This window comes from Parus major, chromosome 14, assembly GCF_001522545.3.
Source record: "Parus major isolate Abel chromosome 14, Parus_major1.1, whole genome shotgun sequence".
NCBI lineage: Eukaryota > Metazoa > Chordata > Aves > Passeriformes > Paridae > Parus > Parus major.
In genome coordinates this window covers 2,071,768-2,088,188 of record NC_031783.1, presented here as the reverse complement: position 1 = coordinate 2,088,188, position 16,421 = coordinate 2,071,768, and the positions used below count along the sequence as shown (strand labels likewise).

The 16,421-nt window shown below is 59.1% G+C and overlaps 1 protein-coding gene across 2 annotated transcripts; it reads left to right on the top strand.

Moving 5' to 3' along the window:
* The first annotated feature begins 131 nt into the window (after nucleotides 1-131).
* On the top strand, nucleotides 132-15,839 carry NLRC3 (NLR family CARD domain containing 3). 2 transcript variants are annotated; one of them, XM_015643411.2, is made up of 19 exons: nucleotides 140-522; nucleotides 5,503-5,648; nucleotides 6,103-6,251; nucleotides 7,179-8,922; nucleotides 9,467-9,553; nucleotides 10,126-10,209; nucleotides 10,455-10,538; nucleotides 11,006-11,089; nucleotides 11,196-11,279; nucleotides 11,647-11,730; nucleotides 12,435-12,518; nucleotides 12,927-13,010; nucleotides 13,112-13,195; nucleotides 13,420-13,503; nucleotides 14,018-14,101; nucleotides 14,209-14,292; nucleotides 14,443-14,526; nucleotides 14,698-14,781; nucleotides 15,203-15,839. In XM_015643411.2, the coding sequence occupies exons 2-19, from the start codon at nucleotides 5,623-5,625 to the stop codon at nucleotides 15,291-15,293; spliced, it is 3,189 nt and encodes a 1,062-aa protein (XP_015498897.1). In that variant the 5' UTR covers nucleotides 140-522; nucleotides 5,503-5,622; the 3' UTR covers nucleotides 15,294-15,839. The 2 variants fall into 2 exon arrangements, with proteins under 2 accessions (XP_033373865.1, XP_015498897.1); XM_033517974.1 differs by lacking the exons at nucleotides 12,927-13,010; nucleotides 13,112-13,195; nucleotides 13,420-13,503; ... (3 more) ...; nucleotides 14,698-14,781; nucleotides 15,203-15,839 and adding an exon at nucleotides 12,711-12,848 and having other exon boundaries at nucleotides 132-522.
* Nucleotides 15,840-16,421: the final 582 nt, after the last annotated feature.

Sequence of the window (16,421 nt, the reverse complement as noted above, 5' to 3'; positions counted from 1 at the left end):
GAGCTCACGGTTTTGCTCCAAGTGAACTCGCAGCAGTCTGGATATTGTCGGGGCGGTTTTGTGGCTTTTGGGAGAAAGCAGCCGGGGAAGTGTCCGAGCGCTGAGCATCCCAGCGGGCCGGCCCCGGCTGTGGCTGCCGGGTTTCGGCGGATCTCTCACCCCGGTGCGCAGGCAGCAGCCCCACGCTGACAGGAAGGAAGATCAGCGAGACCCAGGGCAGGAAGGGGCGAGAAGCGAACGAAAAAGAGACAAAAACCACCGGGCTGGAAGCGGCGGGGGAAGCCGGACCCACCTTGCGCAGGTGCTGCCCCGAGCACCGCCCCGGCTCCCATCAGCTGCGGGGGACACCGGAGGGAAGGGTGGCTTCCACCCCGCACCTGAACATCCCTGGAGGAGGAAGGAAAGCCCTGGGGACACGGAGCTGAGCGGGACACGGAGGGGCTGCATCCTCCCGCGGCACCAGGATGCCCTCGCCCATCCCCTGCTCACACAGCGAGCCGGGCAAGGCGGCACGGGGCCAAGGTAGGGAACTGGGGGGCTTGGGGGGTTTGGGGAGAACGGGAGGTGTCACTTGGCTGCCCCACCTGGGGACAAGGCGGCAGAGCTGGTGCTGTGATGTGGAATGGAGTCACTGGGCTGGGAACTGCAGGGCACAGGGCCCTGGCATGGCACAGCATGGCACAGCATGGCACAGCATGGCATGGCACAGCATGGCACAGCATAGTATGGCACGGCATGGCACAGCATAGTATGGCACGGCATGGCACAGCATGGTATGGCATGGCACAGCATGGTACAGCATGGTACAGCATGGCACAGCATGGCATGTCACAGCATGGTATGGCATGGCACAGCATGGCACAGCATGGCATGGCACAGCATGGCACAGCATAGTATGGCACACCATGGCACAGCATGGTCCAGCATGGCACAGCTGACCTGGCACATGTCACAAATTCTGTCCCCTTGCCTGCTCTGCCTGCCAGGGTATGAAGGCAGCCCCAGCCAGGCTGTCCTGCCTGCCCAAAGCCTCGTGCAGCAGCTTCCCCCCTCCCCTTAATTAGTCATTGCTGAACTAATTAACTTCCAAAGCATCCAAAACAAACTCCAAGATGTACCACCGATAGAAATGGAAGAGATTAGTGACACACTCACCTGTGGCACGGCTCAGGGAGTGGGGCAGGCCCTGGGGTGTCACAGGAGCAGGTCGGGGGGCTGGAGCTCAGCCCTGCACCCGGCTGGGCACAGAGCCAGGGCATCAGACATAATCCTGCTGTTATTTAGGCACTTCTGGGCACTGTGTAGCCCATAAATGTGGGACTGCTGGAGCACAGGCTGGCTGCTGTCACCCCTGGGGTATCCCTGTCACTCAGGCTTTGGCCAGCACCTGGAAGAGTTCTCCAAAGCCAGAACGGCACCACTGGCAGCCAGGGGACACCTCCCACTCGGGATGTTCATGTTGCACAAGAATTTATTTCTGGAGAACTTGCAGCTGCTCTTTGGGACGCTCTGCAAGCTCAGGAAGGTTGTTCTGACCAAACCTGGAGGTGTCTGGGGCGGGTCCCACATGCATCAGCATCCCCGGGACTGGGGCTGTGACAGAGACGGGCTGGCAGCAGCTCCTGCTCCATTTTCCTGCCGATATCCTGGTGGGTGGGAAGGGCAGGAGCTGTTTGCTGATCTGCTTTTCAATCAGCTGTTTGCACATCTGTGGTAAAGCATCCTCAGAGCTCAGGAAATGCATCAGCCACCATTCTGCAGCTTGGGAGGTGCAGCAGTGCCCTGCCAGGGACCTCATCTCCAAAACCAGTTTCATTTTTAGCTGGTTGGAATCACCCATAGATCCATTTGTCCTTTTTCTTCTGGTGAGATTTGGGATTGGCACTGGTGCCATCCAGCCCAGGGGCTCTTCATGGCCCCTCAGCTCCTCTTTAACCCCTGCTGTGTCTGGGCCCTGTTATCGGGGTTGGGGTTCAAGGAAACAAAAATAAATCAAAACTCAAACCTGGAAGAGATTAAATTTGACATAAAATACATTTGGCAATAAATTTTGCTAGCATTAAATTAAAAAAATACAAATAATATGTAAACTTAGATTACTGAGTTACTTGCCAGTCTGCAAGTGTCATAATTGAGTAATAATGGAGAAGGTATTTTATGGCATGGCTTAATTAGCAGAAATGAACGATGTGAAATCTCCTCGGTTCTGCCAAAAGGTGGCAGCCTGCATCCTGGCTTCGGGATTCGCTCAGCTGAGGGGGAACAGCTGGAGGTGCTGGGAAATGTTTTCCCTTCCAGGCGGCTCTCTGACCTCCGAGGTGGGATCAGGTCAGGAGAAATAACCATAAAGAGCCCAAGGTGAGCGGGTGAAGGGGCCCGAGCAGCTCCCGGGGCTCCCTCAGCCCCAGCTCAGAGCTCTGGGGAATAAAAAGAGCTTTGGGGCTGCCTGGAGGAACCCCAGGGTGGTGGCACATGGACAGGGAGATGGCCAGGCTGAAGTTTCCTGCGTGGTTGGGACATGGAGCTGGGCTGGAGTGGGCACCTCCTGCAGGTGCTGTGTGATGGGGCAATTTTTAGCTCGTATAAAAAGCTTTTAACCTTATGTAAATGTTGTAGATCAGTCCATTTTTGGATGTTTTCCATCTGTGGGTGCCTGCAGCCATCCAGGAGCTCTTTGGTGCCCGTCTAACCTTGGCACCCTCGGCCCATCCCCAGCCCAGTTGTGTCCCCAGGGCTCTGTGAGCTGGGAAATCCCACTGGAGCTGCCAACCACCCCCTGCTGCTGGTGGATCTCCCCACGAGCCCCTGCAGGGGGACAAACACACATTTCCAAGCTCTGAGTGTCACCTGCTGCAGTCCTGGTGCTGTGGGACAGCTCCTGGCCTGGCACAGTCCCAGGTCCTCAGCACATTCCTGGGGCACAGGGTGATGGATCTGTGTGGGGCAGGAGGAACACGTGGGAGGCAGGAGATGCCCTTTGTCTCCATCTTCATGCTGTGGCCACCTCAGGAGTGTCCCTTCATCCCAGGCTCCCTGCCTGCTGCTCTGGCCATGTCAGCCTTCCAGGAGTGAACAGAATTAGAGCCAGAGATGAGCAGGAGCAGCTCTTCTGCTCATCTTTCCAACTCCTCTGGTGTTCTCTGGTGTCAGGAGTCTGAACCCTGGAACAGGATGGACACAGTGAAAGCCACAGCAGCTGTTTGGGAGAGGATTGGCTGTGCACAAGGTGGGCACCTTCCAGTGTTAATGCCAAGTTCTTGGCAAGAAAAATCCCATTTTCTTCCCTGGGGCTTGCAGGTGCCATTCCCCAGTTTGGCTGGGCAGCCTCCAGCCCCTTATCCCAATTTTCCTGGGGACACAGGCAGGGCAGGGCAGACACAAAGCTGCATCCCTGCTCCTCTGGCTGCCAGTGGGACACTGCTGGGTCCTGGCCAGGCAGAGCTGCACACCCAGGATGTGCAGGATGGACACCTCAGGCAGGACTCACGGCCTTGGAATGAGCTGGGTCCCATCCTGGACCCACCTGGATCTCTGTAGGGGTTGTGGAGCTTGGATTTGGCTGGTCCTTACCCTTCAGACAGGTAACTCCCTCCAGCCCCGTGTGGTGCTAGAGCTGCACCCAAAACTACTGGAACCAGAAAAAAAAAAAAAACCCAGCCCTTGCATTATTTCTTCTGCTTCATCCTCCCACTGAGATGTCTCTGCACGAGCTGGCCCAAGGCTGCTGCTTTTTGGAGGAGCACCAGAGGAGAGCAGCAAACATTCCCTGGTGCTAGAGCAGGTTTCCCCCATCAAAGGGCCACGTTTCAGAGGAAGGGCTGCAGGGAGCAGCGCTGCAAGCAGCAAAAGCCCTTTTCATTCTGGCTGTGCTCTGGCTTGCACAGATCAGAGACAGACCTGGAGACTGCAAAGGCTTAATTGAACTTTCCAGGCCAGTTAGAGACAAGAACACATCAGAAGGTGAACCTTTTGCTGTGAATTGCTCCCTGAGCTCTTTAATTGATGCTCTCTTCATTGAGCAGGCCGCTGCCTGGGGGTGCTGAGGAAGAGCTGCTGCTGCCAGGGCTTTGCTGTGGGATCACCAGCACTGCCCGTGGGGGTCAGAGCCCAGCCTTCCATCCTGCAGGGAGAGGCAGTGGGGCTCAGACCCTGCTCCAGCAGCACCTCCCAGCCCCACTGGGGCTTGTCAGGAACCCCCTGGGCTGGTGGGGCTGGGCTGGTGCTTTGTCACCCAGCACCTTCTGTCACCCCACTCTGTGGGACGTGCCACCCGTGTCTGCCGTGGCCTGCGAGGGACTCAGCCCTGGGGACAGCGTCAGGTCCCTCCACCTTCTGCACTCCTGTGCTTCTGAGGGGAGAAATAACCCCAGCATGGATCCCTGGGAGAGAGGATGAACAGGAGAGGTTCCAAACACCTTGGCCTCACACCACGGATCAGAAACTCCGCCAGGTTTTCCTGGCCCAGCTACATCTGTGCTTTGTCCCTAGGAGAGGTTTGACCAAAGAGTGGTACCTGTACTGTCCCTGAGGCTGCACCAAAGCCCCCATAGTGCCCATGTCCCCCTCAGGGCTGGGTTTGACAAAGGCAAGGCTGGCTGTGGGCAGGGACCCCCTCAGAGCCTCTGACCAGCATGGAGGGCTTCACCTGGATCCAGAGCATCCTGTAGGCCAGGTGGAGGGGAGGAAAGATGCCAGGACACTGCAACACTGTGTGTGCATTGCTCCTGTGGTCAGCCACCCCCTGGGGCTCAGGAGTTCCCAGCTGGACGTGGCTGGAGATGTCTTTGGGGCTGGTGGAGAGGCCACAGCGCTGTGCCTCTAACACAGGTGGAGCTGGGAGCGCTCTCAGGCACGGAGACATTTCCCTCTCTGCCTCTGCTTGAGAACAACAGGACTCTGAGCAGATTCACTTCTTAAAAATAAACACCAAACCCTCGGTGTGGTTTGGCAGCAGCTGAGGGGGAGGGGGCAGGTAGATTCTCCTCTGGGTGATGATTCAGAGCATCCTCAGAGCTCTGCAACAGGATGTGGTGCTGGCCCCGCTCAGCAAGCCCTGACAGAGGCTCTGGATGGGGGCAAGGTGGGTTTGAAACCAAACCAGGCCCTTCATCACTGCCTGCTGCCCCACAGCTTCCTGCACAACACAGGGAAGAAGAAGGTTCGAGCAGTTCCCAGCCCTGGTGACCGTGGTGACCCTCAGGCTCTCCCCAGGTGACCCTCAGGTGGCTCAGGGGCATTGCCAGGGCAGCTCATGCACCACTGCTTGAGGAAGGTGCACGTGGTGGTGGTGAAGGCACCAAGTGTGTGGCACTTGAGGTCTGGGCCTGCAGTGAGGGGGACTCAGCCAAAAGCTGAGCAATGAACCCCTGGCTCAACCACACCCAGCACCACAAAAGCTCAGAGCTGCCTCCCACACTGCTCCTGATGCCTCCTGATGCTTCCTGATGCTTCCTGATGCCTCCTGATGCCTCCTGATGCTTCCTGATGCTTCTCCTCCTCCAGCAGGGCCATGGACAGGGGCTGAGGAGCCCTGGCTGGTGCTGTGAGCTGGCCAGGGGCACAGGGGGTGGCCCATGGGACCCTGCTGCTGCCACCACAGCGCTGCTCGCCCCGGGACCGCCCATGTCACAGGAGGCCTCTGATGGAAGGTGAGGGGTGGCTGGGCTGATTTGTCACCTTGGGGAGCTCTGGAGTCAGAAATGGGATGAGGTGGGGCAGGGAGGTGTGAGCAGATGCAGACAGTGCTGTACTGCACCGGGGGAATGGCTGTCTCTGGAGAGAAATGATCTTGCTCAGAGTTTTTGCTCTGTGTGGGTTTGGATTCCAGGAGAAAAAGCCATTTCATGGTTCTGTTCTTCAGTCTCTGGCTCCAATTTCAGCAGGTGCTGCCCTGACCTAACAAAGCCTCCTGCCAGGGCTTTGGGATGGCATCATCACAGGGAGGGCTTGGACAGGACACTGGAGGGCTGGAGCTCACCCCTGCTACCTTCAGAGTCAGAGGCAGCTCTGCACTGCTGCCTTTCCCTGTCACTCCTCATTCCCAGGGCTGCTCCAGGACCCACCTGTCCCTCTGTCCCTCTGCCCGTCTGTCCTGTCCCACAGGGGCCTGCATCAACTGGTACCACTGGCAGCTGGCGAGATCCATCTCCCCACAGCTCCTGGAGGACATCACCTCCCCTCTGCACAGGCTGGAGCTCCTGAGGGCCCAGGGGGCTGCCCAGGTGCAGGCAGCAAGCCCCCTGCCCCAGCAGGTGAGCTTCATGTCCCAGCTGGCAGGGACAGCCACACCTCCCTGTCCCTGCAGAGCTTCATGGACACCTCCAGCTCACAGCTCTGTCCCCATACCAGTGTCTGTGTGGGGAACCCAGCCTGGGGGGCTGCAGGGGTGGTCTGGTGCTTGCTGGAGCACCCTGAGGTGTGCACAGAGCTGGGGGTGACAAGGGCTCTCTGCCAGATCTGAGGGACCTTCCTCCAGGCCCCTCTGCACACCTCTCTGGGCAGCCTGAGGAGCTTTTAGAGCCCTCAATGTCCAGATCACACCAGTCCCAGCCCCAGGACAGCTGACCCTGACCCCATCTGCTGCTGGCTGCCCCAACTCCAGGCTGTCTCTGCAATCCCCTTGCCAGGAGAGGTTTCCCTGATTTCCCTCCTGGCTGGAAGGCTCCAGCCTCGGCTGGTGTCAGCTCCGAATCTCTCACACCATTATCCCTGGAGGGTTTCATTCTGCTGTGGTACCTGAGCCAGGAGAGCAGGACAGCTCCAGAGGTGGCCACCAGGTTCAGCCAACAGTCCAGGTCATCAGAGAGTCCATGACAATGAGGCAGGAATGGAGCCAAGTTGGGAAGTCAATCGAGAGGTCAGGATCAGGCCCAGCAAGGGCAAGCAGGTTCAGACACAGACCAGTGGCCACCAGGCAATGAGGTCCAGGATTGATCTAGCTCAATACAGCTTTAGCTGAGGCTGAAGGCCCAGGGCTGAGCTTAAATGGGCTCCTGACTGACTGTGAGGCTGATCAGGGCTCTTTAGGCCCACTGGTGCCCTGAGCCCTGCCGTGTACCTTCCCACCAGGATTAAGGGCTCCAGGAGGTTTCCCTCTGCATGGGCATGGCAGAAAAGTGAAGCAGCTTCTGTCATCTGCCTTTGTGCTTCCTCCTCATCTGTTTCATTTGTCTGTGCAGAACCCATGGTGCAGAAGCACCTGGAGAGCCTCCAGAGCTCCTGTGGGAATGGCCTGGAGACAGGAGCCCTGCAGCGCCTCACCAACCTGCTGCTGGTGGAAGGCCTGACCGACATCCAGCAGAAGGAGCACGACATCCTGCAGGTGGAAACCACCAAAGGCCTGCCAAACACATCCCAGAGCATCCCCCTGGAGAAGCTGTTCCTGCCTCTCTCCAAAGTCAGCATCCCCCCTCGGATCTCCGTCACCATCGGCGTGGCCGGGATTGGCAAGAGCACGCTGGTGAAGCTGTTTGTCTGCAGCTGGGCAAAGGGGGAGATCAGCAGGGACACCATGTTCGTGCTGCCCCTCACCTTCCGGGAGCTCAACACCTACGAGAAGCTCTCTGCCGAGCGCCTGCTGTGCTTGGCCCGCCCTCACACCACCGAGCCCGGCCCCGTCTCGGCCGGAGCCGCCCGGACCCTGCTCATCCTCGACGGCCTGGATGAGTTCAAAACCCCCTTGGATTTTTCCAACGCAGTGGTTTGCACCGATCCCAAGAAGGAGATCCAAGTGGACAGCCTGATCACCAACATTATCAGGGGTAACCTGCTGCAGGAGGCCTCCGTGTGGGTCACGTCGCGGCCGGCGGCGGCCAGGCAGATTCCCAGCGGGCTGGTGGATCGGATGACGGAAATCCGAGGGTTTGGGGCTGCAGAGATGAAGGACTTCTTGGACCAGATGTTCCTGGGCAAGAGAGATCTGTCCAGCCAAGTCCTGCAGCACATCAGGGCTAACAGGTCGCTACACGTCCTGTGCACCATTCCTAGTTTTTGCTGGATTTCTGGCTCCTCAATCGCTTATTTCCTGAAATGCAGCAGCGACCGATCCCAAGAAGCGACCGTGGTCCCCAGGACCCTGTCAGAAATCTACTCCTATTATTTTAAAATGGCTCTGAGCGGTGACTGGCTGGAAAAGCCACGAGAAACCCTCAGGATTGAGCAGGCTGTGAACACCAGCAAGAAGCTGGTGGGCAGCCTGGGCAGGCTGGCCTTCTGCGGGCTGCTGCGGAGGAAACACGTGTTCTACGAGCAGGACATGAAGGCCTACGGCATCGACCTCTCCCTGCTGCACAGCAGCCTCTCCACCCGCCTCCTGCTCAGGGAGGACATGCAGGCCTCCACAGCCTACTGCTTCTCCCACTTATCCATCCAGGAGTTCCTGGCAGCTCTTTATTACTACACGGCGGCCAAGCGGGCCTTCTTCGACCTCTTCACGGAGAGCGGCGTGTCCTGGCCCAGGCTGGGCTTCCTCAGCCACTTCAGGAGCGCCGTTCAGCGGGCGCTGCAGGCCGAGGACAGGCAGCTGGACATCTTCATCCGCTTCCTCTCGGGGCTCCTGTCCCCGCAGGTGAACGAGCTGCTCTCAGGGTGGCTGCTGGTGAAGGGCGAGCACGGCGGGCTCAGGAGCCAGGCCATCGGCATCCTGCAGGGCTGCCTGAACGCCGAGCACGCCGTCTCCTCGCGCGCCGTCAACGCCGTGCGCTGCCTGCACGAGATCCAGCACACGGACACCGCCAAGGCTGTGGAGGAGGCCATGAGGAGCGAGAGCTTGGCCGGGATGCTCACCCCCATGAACTGCTCTGCCCTGGCTTATCTCCTGCAGGTCTCTGATGTTTGCCTGGAGGAGACAAACCTCTCCAACTGCCTCACCTACAATGTCTGTAAGAGCCTGCTCTCCCAGCTCCTCTTCTGCCACAACCTCAGGTGAGTCCTGGTGGGATTGCACTGGGAGAAGCGAGGAGAGATGCCAGGCTGTGGCTGTGGAATCACAGATTGGTTTGGGTTGGAAGGGACCTTAAAGCTCATCCAGTCTCATCCCCTGCCATGGGCAGGGACACCTTGCACTGTCCCAGGCTGCTCCAAGCCCTGTCCAACCTGGCCTTGGACACTTCCAGGGATCCAGGGGCAGCCGCAGCTTCTCTGGGCACCCTGTGCCAGGGCCTGCCCACCCTCACAGGGAAGATTTTCATCCTAACTCCAAATCTCTCCTCTTTTAGTTTAAACTGTTCCCTGTTGTAAGTCCTTTCTAAGTACTGGAGGCTGCAGTGAGTTCTCTCTCCCCTGTGACTCACAGTCCCAGGTATCAGTGGAGACCTGGGTCCACCAAGTGTTGTCCACTCTAGGGGTGGCACTGGGTCAGCTCTGCTTGTCCTTGAGTTCTCCCCCTGGGAGAGGCAGATGTCATGGGGAACATCCTTTCTCCACTTTGTTCTCCAAACCCTTGCTCTTGCTCTTGTGTCTTCTGCAGGCTGGACAATAACCAGTTTAAGGACGATGTGATGGAGCTGCTGGGCAGTGTGCTGAGCGTGAAGGATTGCCAGATCCAGAGGCTCAGGTGGGAGCCCAGGGCGGATGGGATGTCCTGGGGAGCTGGGGGCACCGCAAAGCCGGGGTGAGGGTCCCCAGGAATGTCTCTCCCACTGGCTCCCCAGGGTGCCTGATGACAAGGACAGCCCCACACAATCCCCTCCCTGCTGCCTCCTCACTGTTCCTAAAAAAATGTCCATAAATCTATGGGTTATCCCAACAAACCACTTCCCAAGGTCACAGCAGAGTGCTGGACACTCGAGGCTCTGCATGGAGCAGGGAGGGGACAGGGGACAGGCTCCTGACCCCCATGCAGGGAGATGCCTCATCCCAGACAGATGGGTTCCCACTTTCCCCACCTGCTGCTCTTCCTCAAGGCTGCACAGAGCTCCCCATGCTGCCATCTGAGCTCCTTTATAGAACACAAATTAATCTGATGCCCAGAAACCATGCCTGGTGCCCACCCCAGGAGAACATCCATCACTTTGGTTGTGCCATGAACCGAGTGCTGCCCATGGCCCCTCTCTGCTCACCATCCCAGCTGTGTCCTGGGACATGCCAGGCCCTGGAAAAACACCACATTTTCCTTTTTCTGTGCAGCTTGGCAGAAAATCAGATCAGCAACAAGGGAGCCAAAGCTCTGGCCAGGTCTCTGCTGGTGAACAGGAGCCTGACAGTGCTGGAGTAAGTGTTCCCCCCTCCCCAGCTCCAGTGGGACACACATTCCCACTGGGAACCATCCCCGGCCACGGCAGGGCTGGATCCCGCCCGGCCTGACTTGGGGAGGGTCTCCAGCCCCTAAAGCCACCACCACAAGCTGCTGGCCTGATGTCCCACCTCAGCAGTGCCATGTGGAGGCATCTGGATTAAACTGGGCCTGTGCCAGTCCGGCTTTGTTAACCTTGGCTTTCCTGCCTGTCCCGCCCCAGCCTGCGGAGCAACTCCATCGGCCCCAGCGGAGCAAAAGCCCTGGCTGATGCCCTGAAAAAAAACCAAATCCTGCTCTCCCTGAAGTAAGTCTCAACTTCTGGAGCACCTCCTGGAGCAGATCCCCAGGGCAGGCTCCCTTCCATCCCTCTTCTGTCCCACTGGGGTTTTCCCAAGCTCCAAGGGCCCACACATGGGGACACCCTGGGCAAACCCGGGGTCAGTGCTGGGCAGTGAACACGAGTGCAGCTGGCACAGACCCAGGGACTGCCCTGGGCCAGAGAGCTGGGATTCTCCTGCCTCTTGGCTTCAGTGGGGTGGGGTTGAGGTTCAGGTTGAGGTCCTTCTGTGCATGGGAGCTCTCAGGGTGCTGTTCCATGGAAGAAGGAATATCCCATGGAAGAGGAGGGAAGGACACTCCTGGTCAGGGATGCCTGGGGGTCAGACCCCTTTCTCAAACCAGGGACAAGGGCAAGCAAACCCCAGGGCAGGTGAGCACTGCCCTGCAGCCCCTGGAAGCATCCACACATGGCTTCACTCCTGTCTCCCACAGCCTCCAGCACAACTCCATCAAGGAGCACGGGGCCACCTTCCTGGCCGAGGCCCTGCTGACCAACCACCGGCTGGAGACCCTGCAGTGAGTGACCTGGGCGTGGTGTCCCCCTGCAGCCCCCAGCAGGCTGCAGTGCCACCGATGGGGATGTGGCACCTGCCATTCACAGGTGCCCTCCTCACCCTTGCAGCCTGCAGAAAAACGCCATCGGAGCCCAGGGCGCCCGGGAAATCGCGGAGGCGCTGAAGCAGAACCGCAGCCTGAGGGAGCTGATGTGAGCACCACGAGGTGGAGGGATGGCTGTGCCAACACCACAAATCCCGGGATCTGTGGGCAGGAATGGCAGGAAAGGGGCAGGTGCATGTGGCAGGCAGGAGGGTGAGGAGGTTTGGAGATGCTCACTGTATCTCCAGAGATGCAGGGAGCCACATAAAGAAAGGAGAAGCCATTTCCCCTCTGGCAGATCCCTCTGCAGCAGGGCTGGGGAAATGTTAAAAGCTATTCCAGCTCAAACGAGAGAACAGAGGTGTACGTAGGTAGGGAATGAGGTGGCAGCGAGTTCATGCTTGTTGCTGCAGCAGGAAGAGCCTGGGGGAGGTGAATCCCTTGCTGGCAGTTCCAAACTTCCTTTTCTGTCTCAGACTCTCGAGCAACTCAGTGGGAGACAACGGCTCCATCGCCTTGGCCGAAGCTCTCAGGGTGAACCACAGCCTGCAAAGCCTTGAGTAAGTTCCCCCTCCTTGACAACAGAGCCCAGCCTCCTCCTTCTATCAAAATCTGCCACCCCTCAAGCCCTCAGCTCCTCCCGGTGTCTGTCCCACTCCACATTCCCTGGATGTGCAGGCTGGAACACAATGAGGCAGCTCCAGCAGCAGCCAGGCTGGCCCTGCCTGCACCAAGGGGCATTGACAGAATTAATCCTAAAACCCAGTGATGACTTTTTATTCTGGCTTGGAGGAAATGAGTAGCTTTGGATGTTCTCTCTCTCAAAAGTGTCGGGAATTGGCTAAGGAGGGAGGTAATGGGGCCTGGCAGAGTCAGGCTGGAATGGTGCAACCTTCATTCCCCATGGGAACAGCACCTGGAGACAAGGGCTGATGGCTCCTGGTGGTGAGTGGCTAAGCCCTGGTTCTGTCCCTGTGACAAGGATCCCAAACCCATGGGAGCCACATGTCCAGCTGAGGCAGCAGCCTCGGTGACAGGTGGGGACAAGACTGCCCCGAAGTGCTGGCAAACCCTGTCCCCTCTGCTTGCTGGGCAGTGTGCTGAGCAGGAATGGCTGAGCCCCCCCTGATGCTCCAGTGCTGCTCCTTCCTGCCCCTGTTCCCTTTCCTCAGTGAAAGGGGCACTTTGCACCCCAAACACGACCCTGCAGCCCAGCTGTGATGCCAGGACTGGCCCATCCTCACACCCTCCCCGTTTGTCTCAGTCTCCAGAGCAACTCCATCAGCAGCACAGGGGTCACAGCGCTGACAGCAGCTCTCTGCTCCAACAAGGGACTCCTCAGCCTCAAGTAAGTGACAGTCCCTCCAGCCACCCTGGCCAAAAGCTGCTGCTGGGACCTGGGAGCTTTCCAGCAGCCTGGGCTTGTGCCTGGTTGTTTCCACAAGTGCTCTGAGATGCTGAAAGCAGCTTTGCTCCCTCCTCCAGCTGTGAGGAATTTCTCTATCTTTGTCTTTCTCCCTTTGGGACAATATTCATTCAGCCTTGGATGGCAGCAGGGATGGGAGGCTGGCAAAAAGCCCTGATGGAGCCCACAGGAGACACAGAGAATGGAGCTGCAGGAGCTGCTGGGGGTGGTCTCAGACAAGCTGCTCTCCTCAGGCCATGGCCTCAGCCCCAGAGCAGGAGGGGGCAGTGGGGGAGCAGCTGATCCAGCCCTGCCTGGGCTGCTCCTCCCCAGCCCCGTGTCTTTCCCCAGCCTCCGGGAGAACTCCATCAGCAAGGAGGGCGGTCCCGCCATCGCCCGCGCCCTGCGGAGCAACAGCACCCTCAGGAAGCTGGAGTGAGTGCCACGGGCCCCAGGAGGGCAGCCAGACCCTCATGGTGCCCCCCTGGAGCTGTCCCCAGCTTTTCACATGTCACTTGACCCCTCTGTCCCCCCAGCTTGGCGGCCAACCTGCTGTACGATGATGGGGGCAAGGCCATCGCCTTGGCCATCAAAGAGAACCGGGCACTCACGTCCCTCCAGTGAGTTTCCCCCTGGGCCTGGCTGGGTTTGAAGCCCCTTGCATGGACATGGCCAGGGACACTTCTCCTGGCCCTCAGCCCCTCCGGGCTGGGACAGTGGCACCCCTGGGTCACTCCATGGGAGGGGTGCTGTGACACCCTGGGTGCAGATGGATGTGGAGCCTGGATGGGTCAGGGCTCTCTCACAGCCCAAGGCTTCACCTCTCATTTTCTCCTGTTTGCAGCTTGCAGTGGAACTTCATCCAGGCCAAAGCAGCCACGGCCCTGGCACAAGCACTACAGTCCAACAGCAGCCTGGCCAGCCTCGAGTAAGGACGTGGGTGGATGGGTACTGGGCACTACTGGAAGGGCCCTTAAAGCTTGTCCAGTGCCACCCCTGCCATGGCAGGGACATCTTTCCCTATCCCAGGCTGCTCCAAGCCCCATCCAGCCTGGCCTTGGACACTTCCAGGGATCCAGGGACAGCCACAGCTTCTCTGGGCACCCTGTGCCAGGGCCTGCCCACCCTGCCAGGGAACAATTCCTTCCCAATATCCCATCCATCCCTGCCCTCTGGCAGTGGGAAGACATTCCCTGCAAACCCTGCAAACCCTTGTCCCTCTGCAGCTTTCCTGGAGCCCCTTTAGGCCCTGGAAATCTCCTGTGTCCCCATTGTGTGTCCCTGGCTGTGTCCCCATTGTGTGTCCCTGGCTGGGGATGCTCTGAATGCCTTGTGGCCCAGGAGCTCTCCCAAGCCATTTGGGAATGCTGGGCCCTGTGCTGGCTGCCCTGTCCCTGCTCCTGATTCCCAGGCCACGGGCACACACAACACTTCTGTCCCAGCCTGCAGGAGAACGCCATCGGAGACGAGGGAATGGCCGCCCTGTCCGCTGCACTCAAGGTCAACACCACCCTGGCAGATCTCCAGTGAGTACCCAGGCTACAGTAGGACCTTGGTGCCACAGCCTAATTATCCTAATTAACACCCCATGGCCACCTCAGGACAGTGCTGAAGGGTCCCTGTTCCCTTGCAGCCTGCAAGTGGCTTCAGTTGGTGCGGCCGGTGCCCAAGCCCTGGCAGAAGCCTTGATGGTCAACAAGAGCCTGCAGATCCTGGAGTAAGAGCTCCGTGGGGCCACCAAGTGCCCACGGCTGTGCCACTGATCCCTGGGGCATCTGAGAGCCTGGCCCTTGGCTCAGCACTGTCCTGCCCTCGCAGGGTGATCTCAGAGCTGGCCCTGCTTCCTCACCCCTGCCTTTGTTTGCAGCCTGCGGGGAAACTCCCTGGGCCTGGCGGGGGCCAAGGCCGTGGCCAACGCGCTGAAGGTGAACCGCAGCCTCCGCCGGCTCAAGTGAGTATCCCACTGCCAGGAACATTCCCTGTCCTTTCCAGACATAGGGAGGAGTGATGGGGTGACCAAGCCAGTGGTTCTCAGAAGGGCAAACCCCGAGCAGGTGGCTTTTCCCAATGCCCAGCCCATGCATTCCCTCCTGGTGCTGTCTGACCCTCCTGCCTCCCACAGCCTGCAGGAAAACTCCCTGGGCATGGACGGAGCCATCTGCATCGCCACCGCCCTGAAGGGCAACCACGGCCTCACCTATGTCAAGTAAGTGGCTGCTGCAGTGGGTGGGGGAGACCATGGGAACCATCCAGAACCTTCCTCACTGCCAGCACTGCCCATTCCTGGCTGCCCCACAGGGCAGGGGTGCCCTGTGCTCCTCCCAGTGTGACAGCCACCACTCCCACGCAGCTCCAGACCCCTCGGTGCCTCTCCAGGGATGCCTCTGGGCCAAAAACCACCTCAAGAGACAGATACACACTAAAACGTTCCAGGGGAGAGGTGGCTCAGCCCCTCCAGCTGTCCGGGGCTGTCTCCAGCTCCTCCCTTGGCTGCCCCAGGGTTCCCAAAGTGCCCTTGAGCAGGGTCCCCAGGTGATGCTGGGGTGAAGCTGGGCAGCATCTCCTGTCCCCAGCAAGGATCCAGCCCTGCCTCACGCCCCAGCCTGAGCTCCTGTCTTTGCTCCCAGCCTGCAGGGGAATCGCATTGGGCAGTCGGGAGCCAAGGTGATCTCGGACACCATCCGGACAAACTCGCCCGACTGCGTCGTGGACGTGTGAGGGGCTCTGGCTGCAGAGAGGGGGGCCCGGGGGTCCCTCTGCCCTGCTGACTGCAGGGAGCTCCTTGGTGCCCATCTCAGGGATGAGAACTGGGGCAAGGGAAGCTCCTGAGCTCCTGGCACGGCCCAGGACCGAGGGTGTTGGGTCAGGAGCGTGGGAAGGTCAATGCTGAAAGCTGAGGGATGTGTTATGTCCGTGTCTGTGCTCACCCAGGCCCTGATGAAATGGGGGAAATGCAAAAAGGAGTGAGGAGGAGCAGTTTCCACATGCCAGACCTCGATTTTGTGGATGGTTTATCTGCTGGTGGCAGCAACTCCTCCTGTGATCTCCCTGGTGCTTTGTCACCCCTGGCTCCCCTTGAAATCCCAGATGGACACGAGATTTGCTGCTGCCTTGCTCGGGGTGTGGTGCTGTGACCCTGGGCACCAGCAGGTCCTGGCTGACACACCTGAAGTGTTTGGTAGAGCTGTTCTCTGTGCAAGAGTGAGGTAACCCAAGGCATAGGAGTGGAACTGTCTAGAAAGACCTTGGAAAATAAAGAGTCCTTGGGAAAATGGAGGAGTAGGAGGGTGAATGCAAGAGGAACTGCACTGCCCGAGGCTGGGCTGTCCCCAGCACATCTTGGTGCTACACCAGGACTGCCTCAGCTCCAAGTTCTGCCTCAGCTTCAGGACAGAGCTCTTGGATCTCCTGCTGCTGCTGTCACCTGTGTTCTGTGACTTTGGGGTGTCCCAGCTGCAAGCTCTGTCCCTAGCAGGTCACCTTTAGACTGGGAGTGCAAAGGTGGTACCTTGGTGTGTGTGGCAGAGTCAGTGACTATCCAGAGGTGCCAGGTTTGAGGTGACCCTGTGAACCCTCAGAGCCCCCTGAAGCCACTGTCCTCTGTCCCCAGCCCAGCCAGGACACGCTGCCACACTCAGGGCAGCCAGTGGCTGCTGCAGGGACCTGGGGGCTGATCCCACAAACTCTGGGCTGAGCTCCGCAGATGTAAACACTCAGGAATAAATTAGTTCTTGGATGAGAAGATGCCTGGTGCAGCCTTGCTCTTGCACTGCAGGACATTTGAACTGAAAGCTCAGTTCAGTGGAACAGGGGGCTGCTGCTGCTCCTGGCACAAGCCCCTGCACC

Bases quoted from the DNA above. Each gene is read 5' to 3' on its own strand.
- NLRC3 (XM_015643411.2), top strand. From the start codon at position 5,623: ATGTCACAGGAGGCCTCTGATGGAAG. The intron at 5,649-6,102 runs GTGAGGGGTGGC...CCTGTCCCACAG, and splicing joins CAGGAGGCCTCTGATGGAAG to GGGCCTGCATCAACTGGTAC. The intron at 10,539-11,005 runs GTAAGTCTCAAC...TGTCTCCCACAG, and splicing joins CAAATCCTGCTCTCCCTGAA to CCTCCAGCACAACTCCATCA.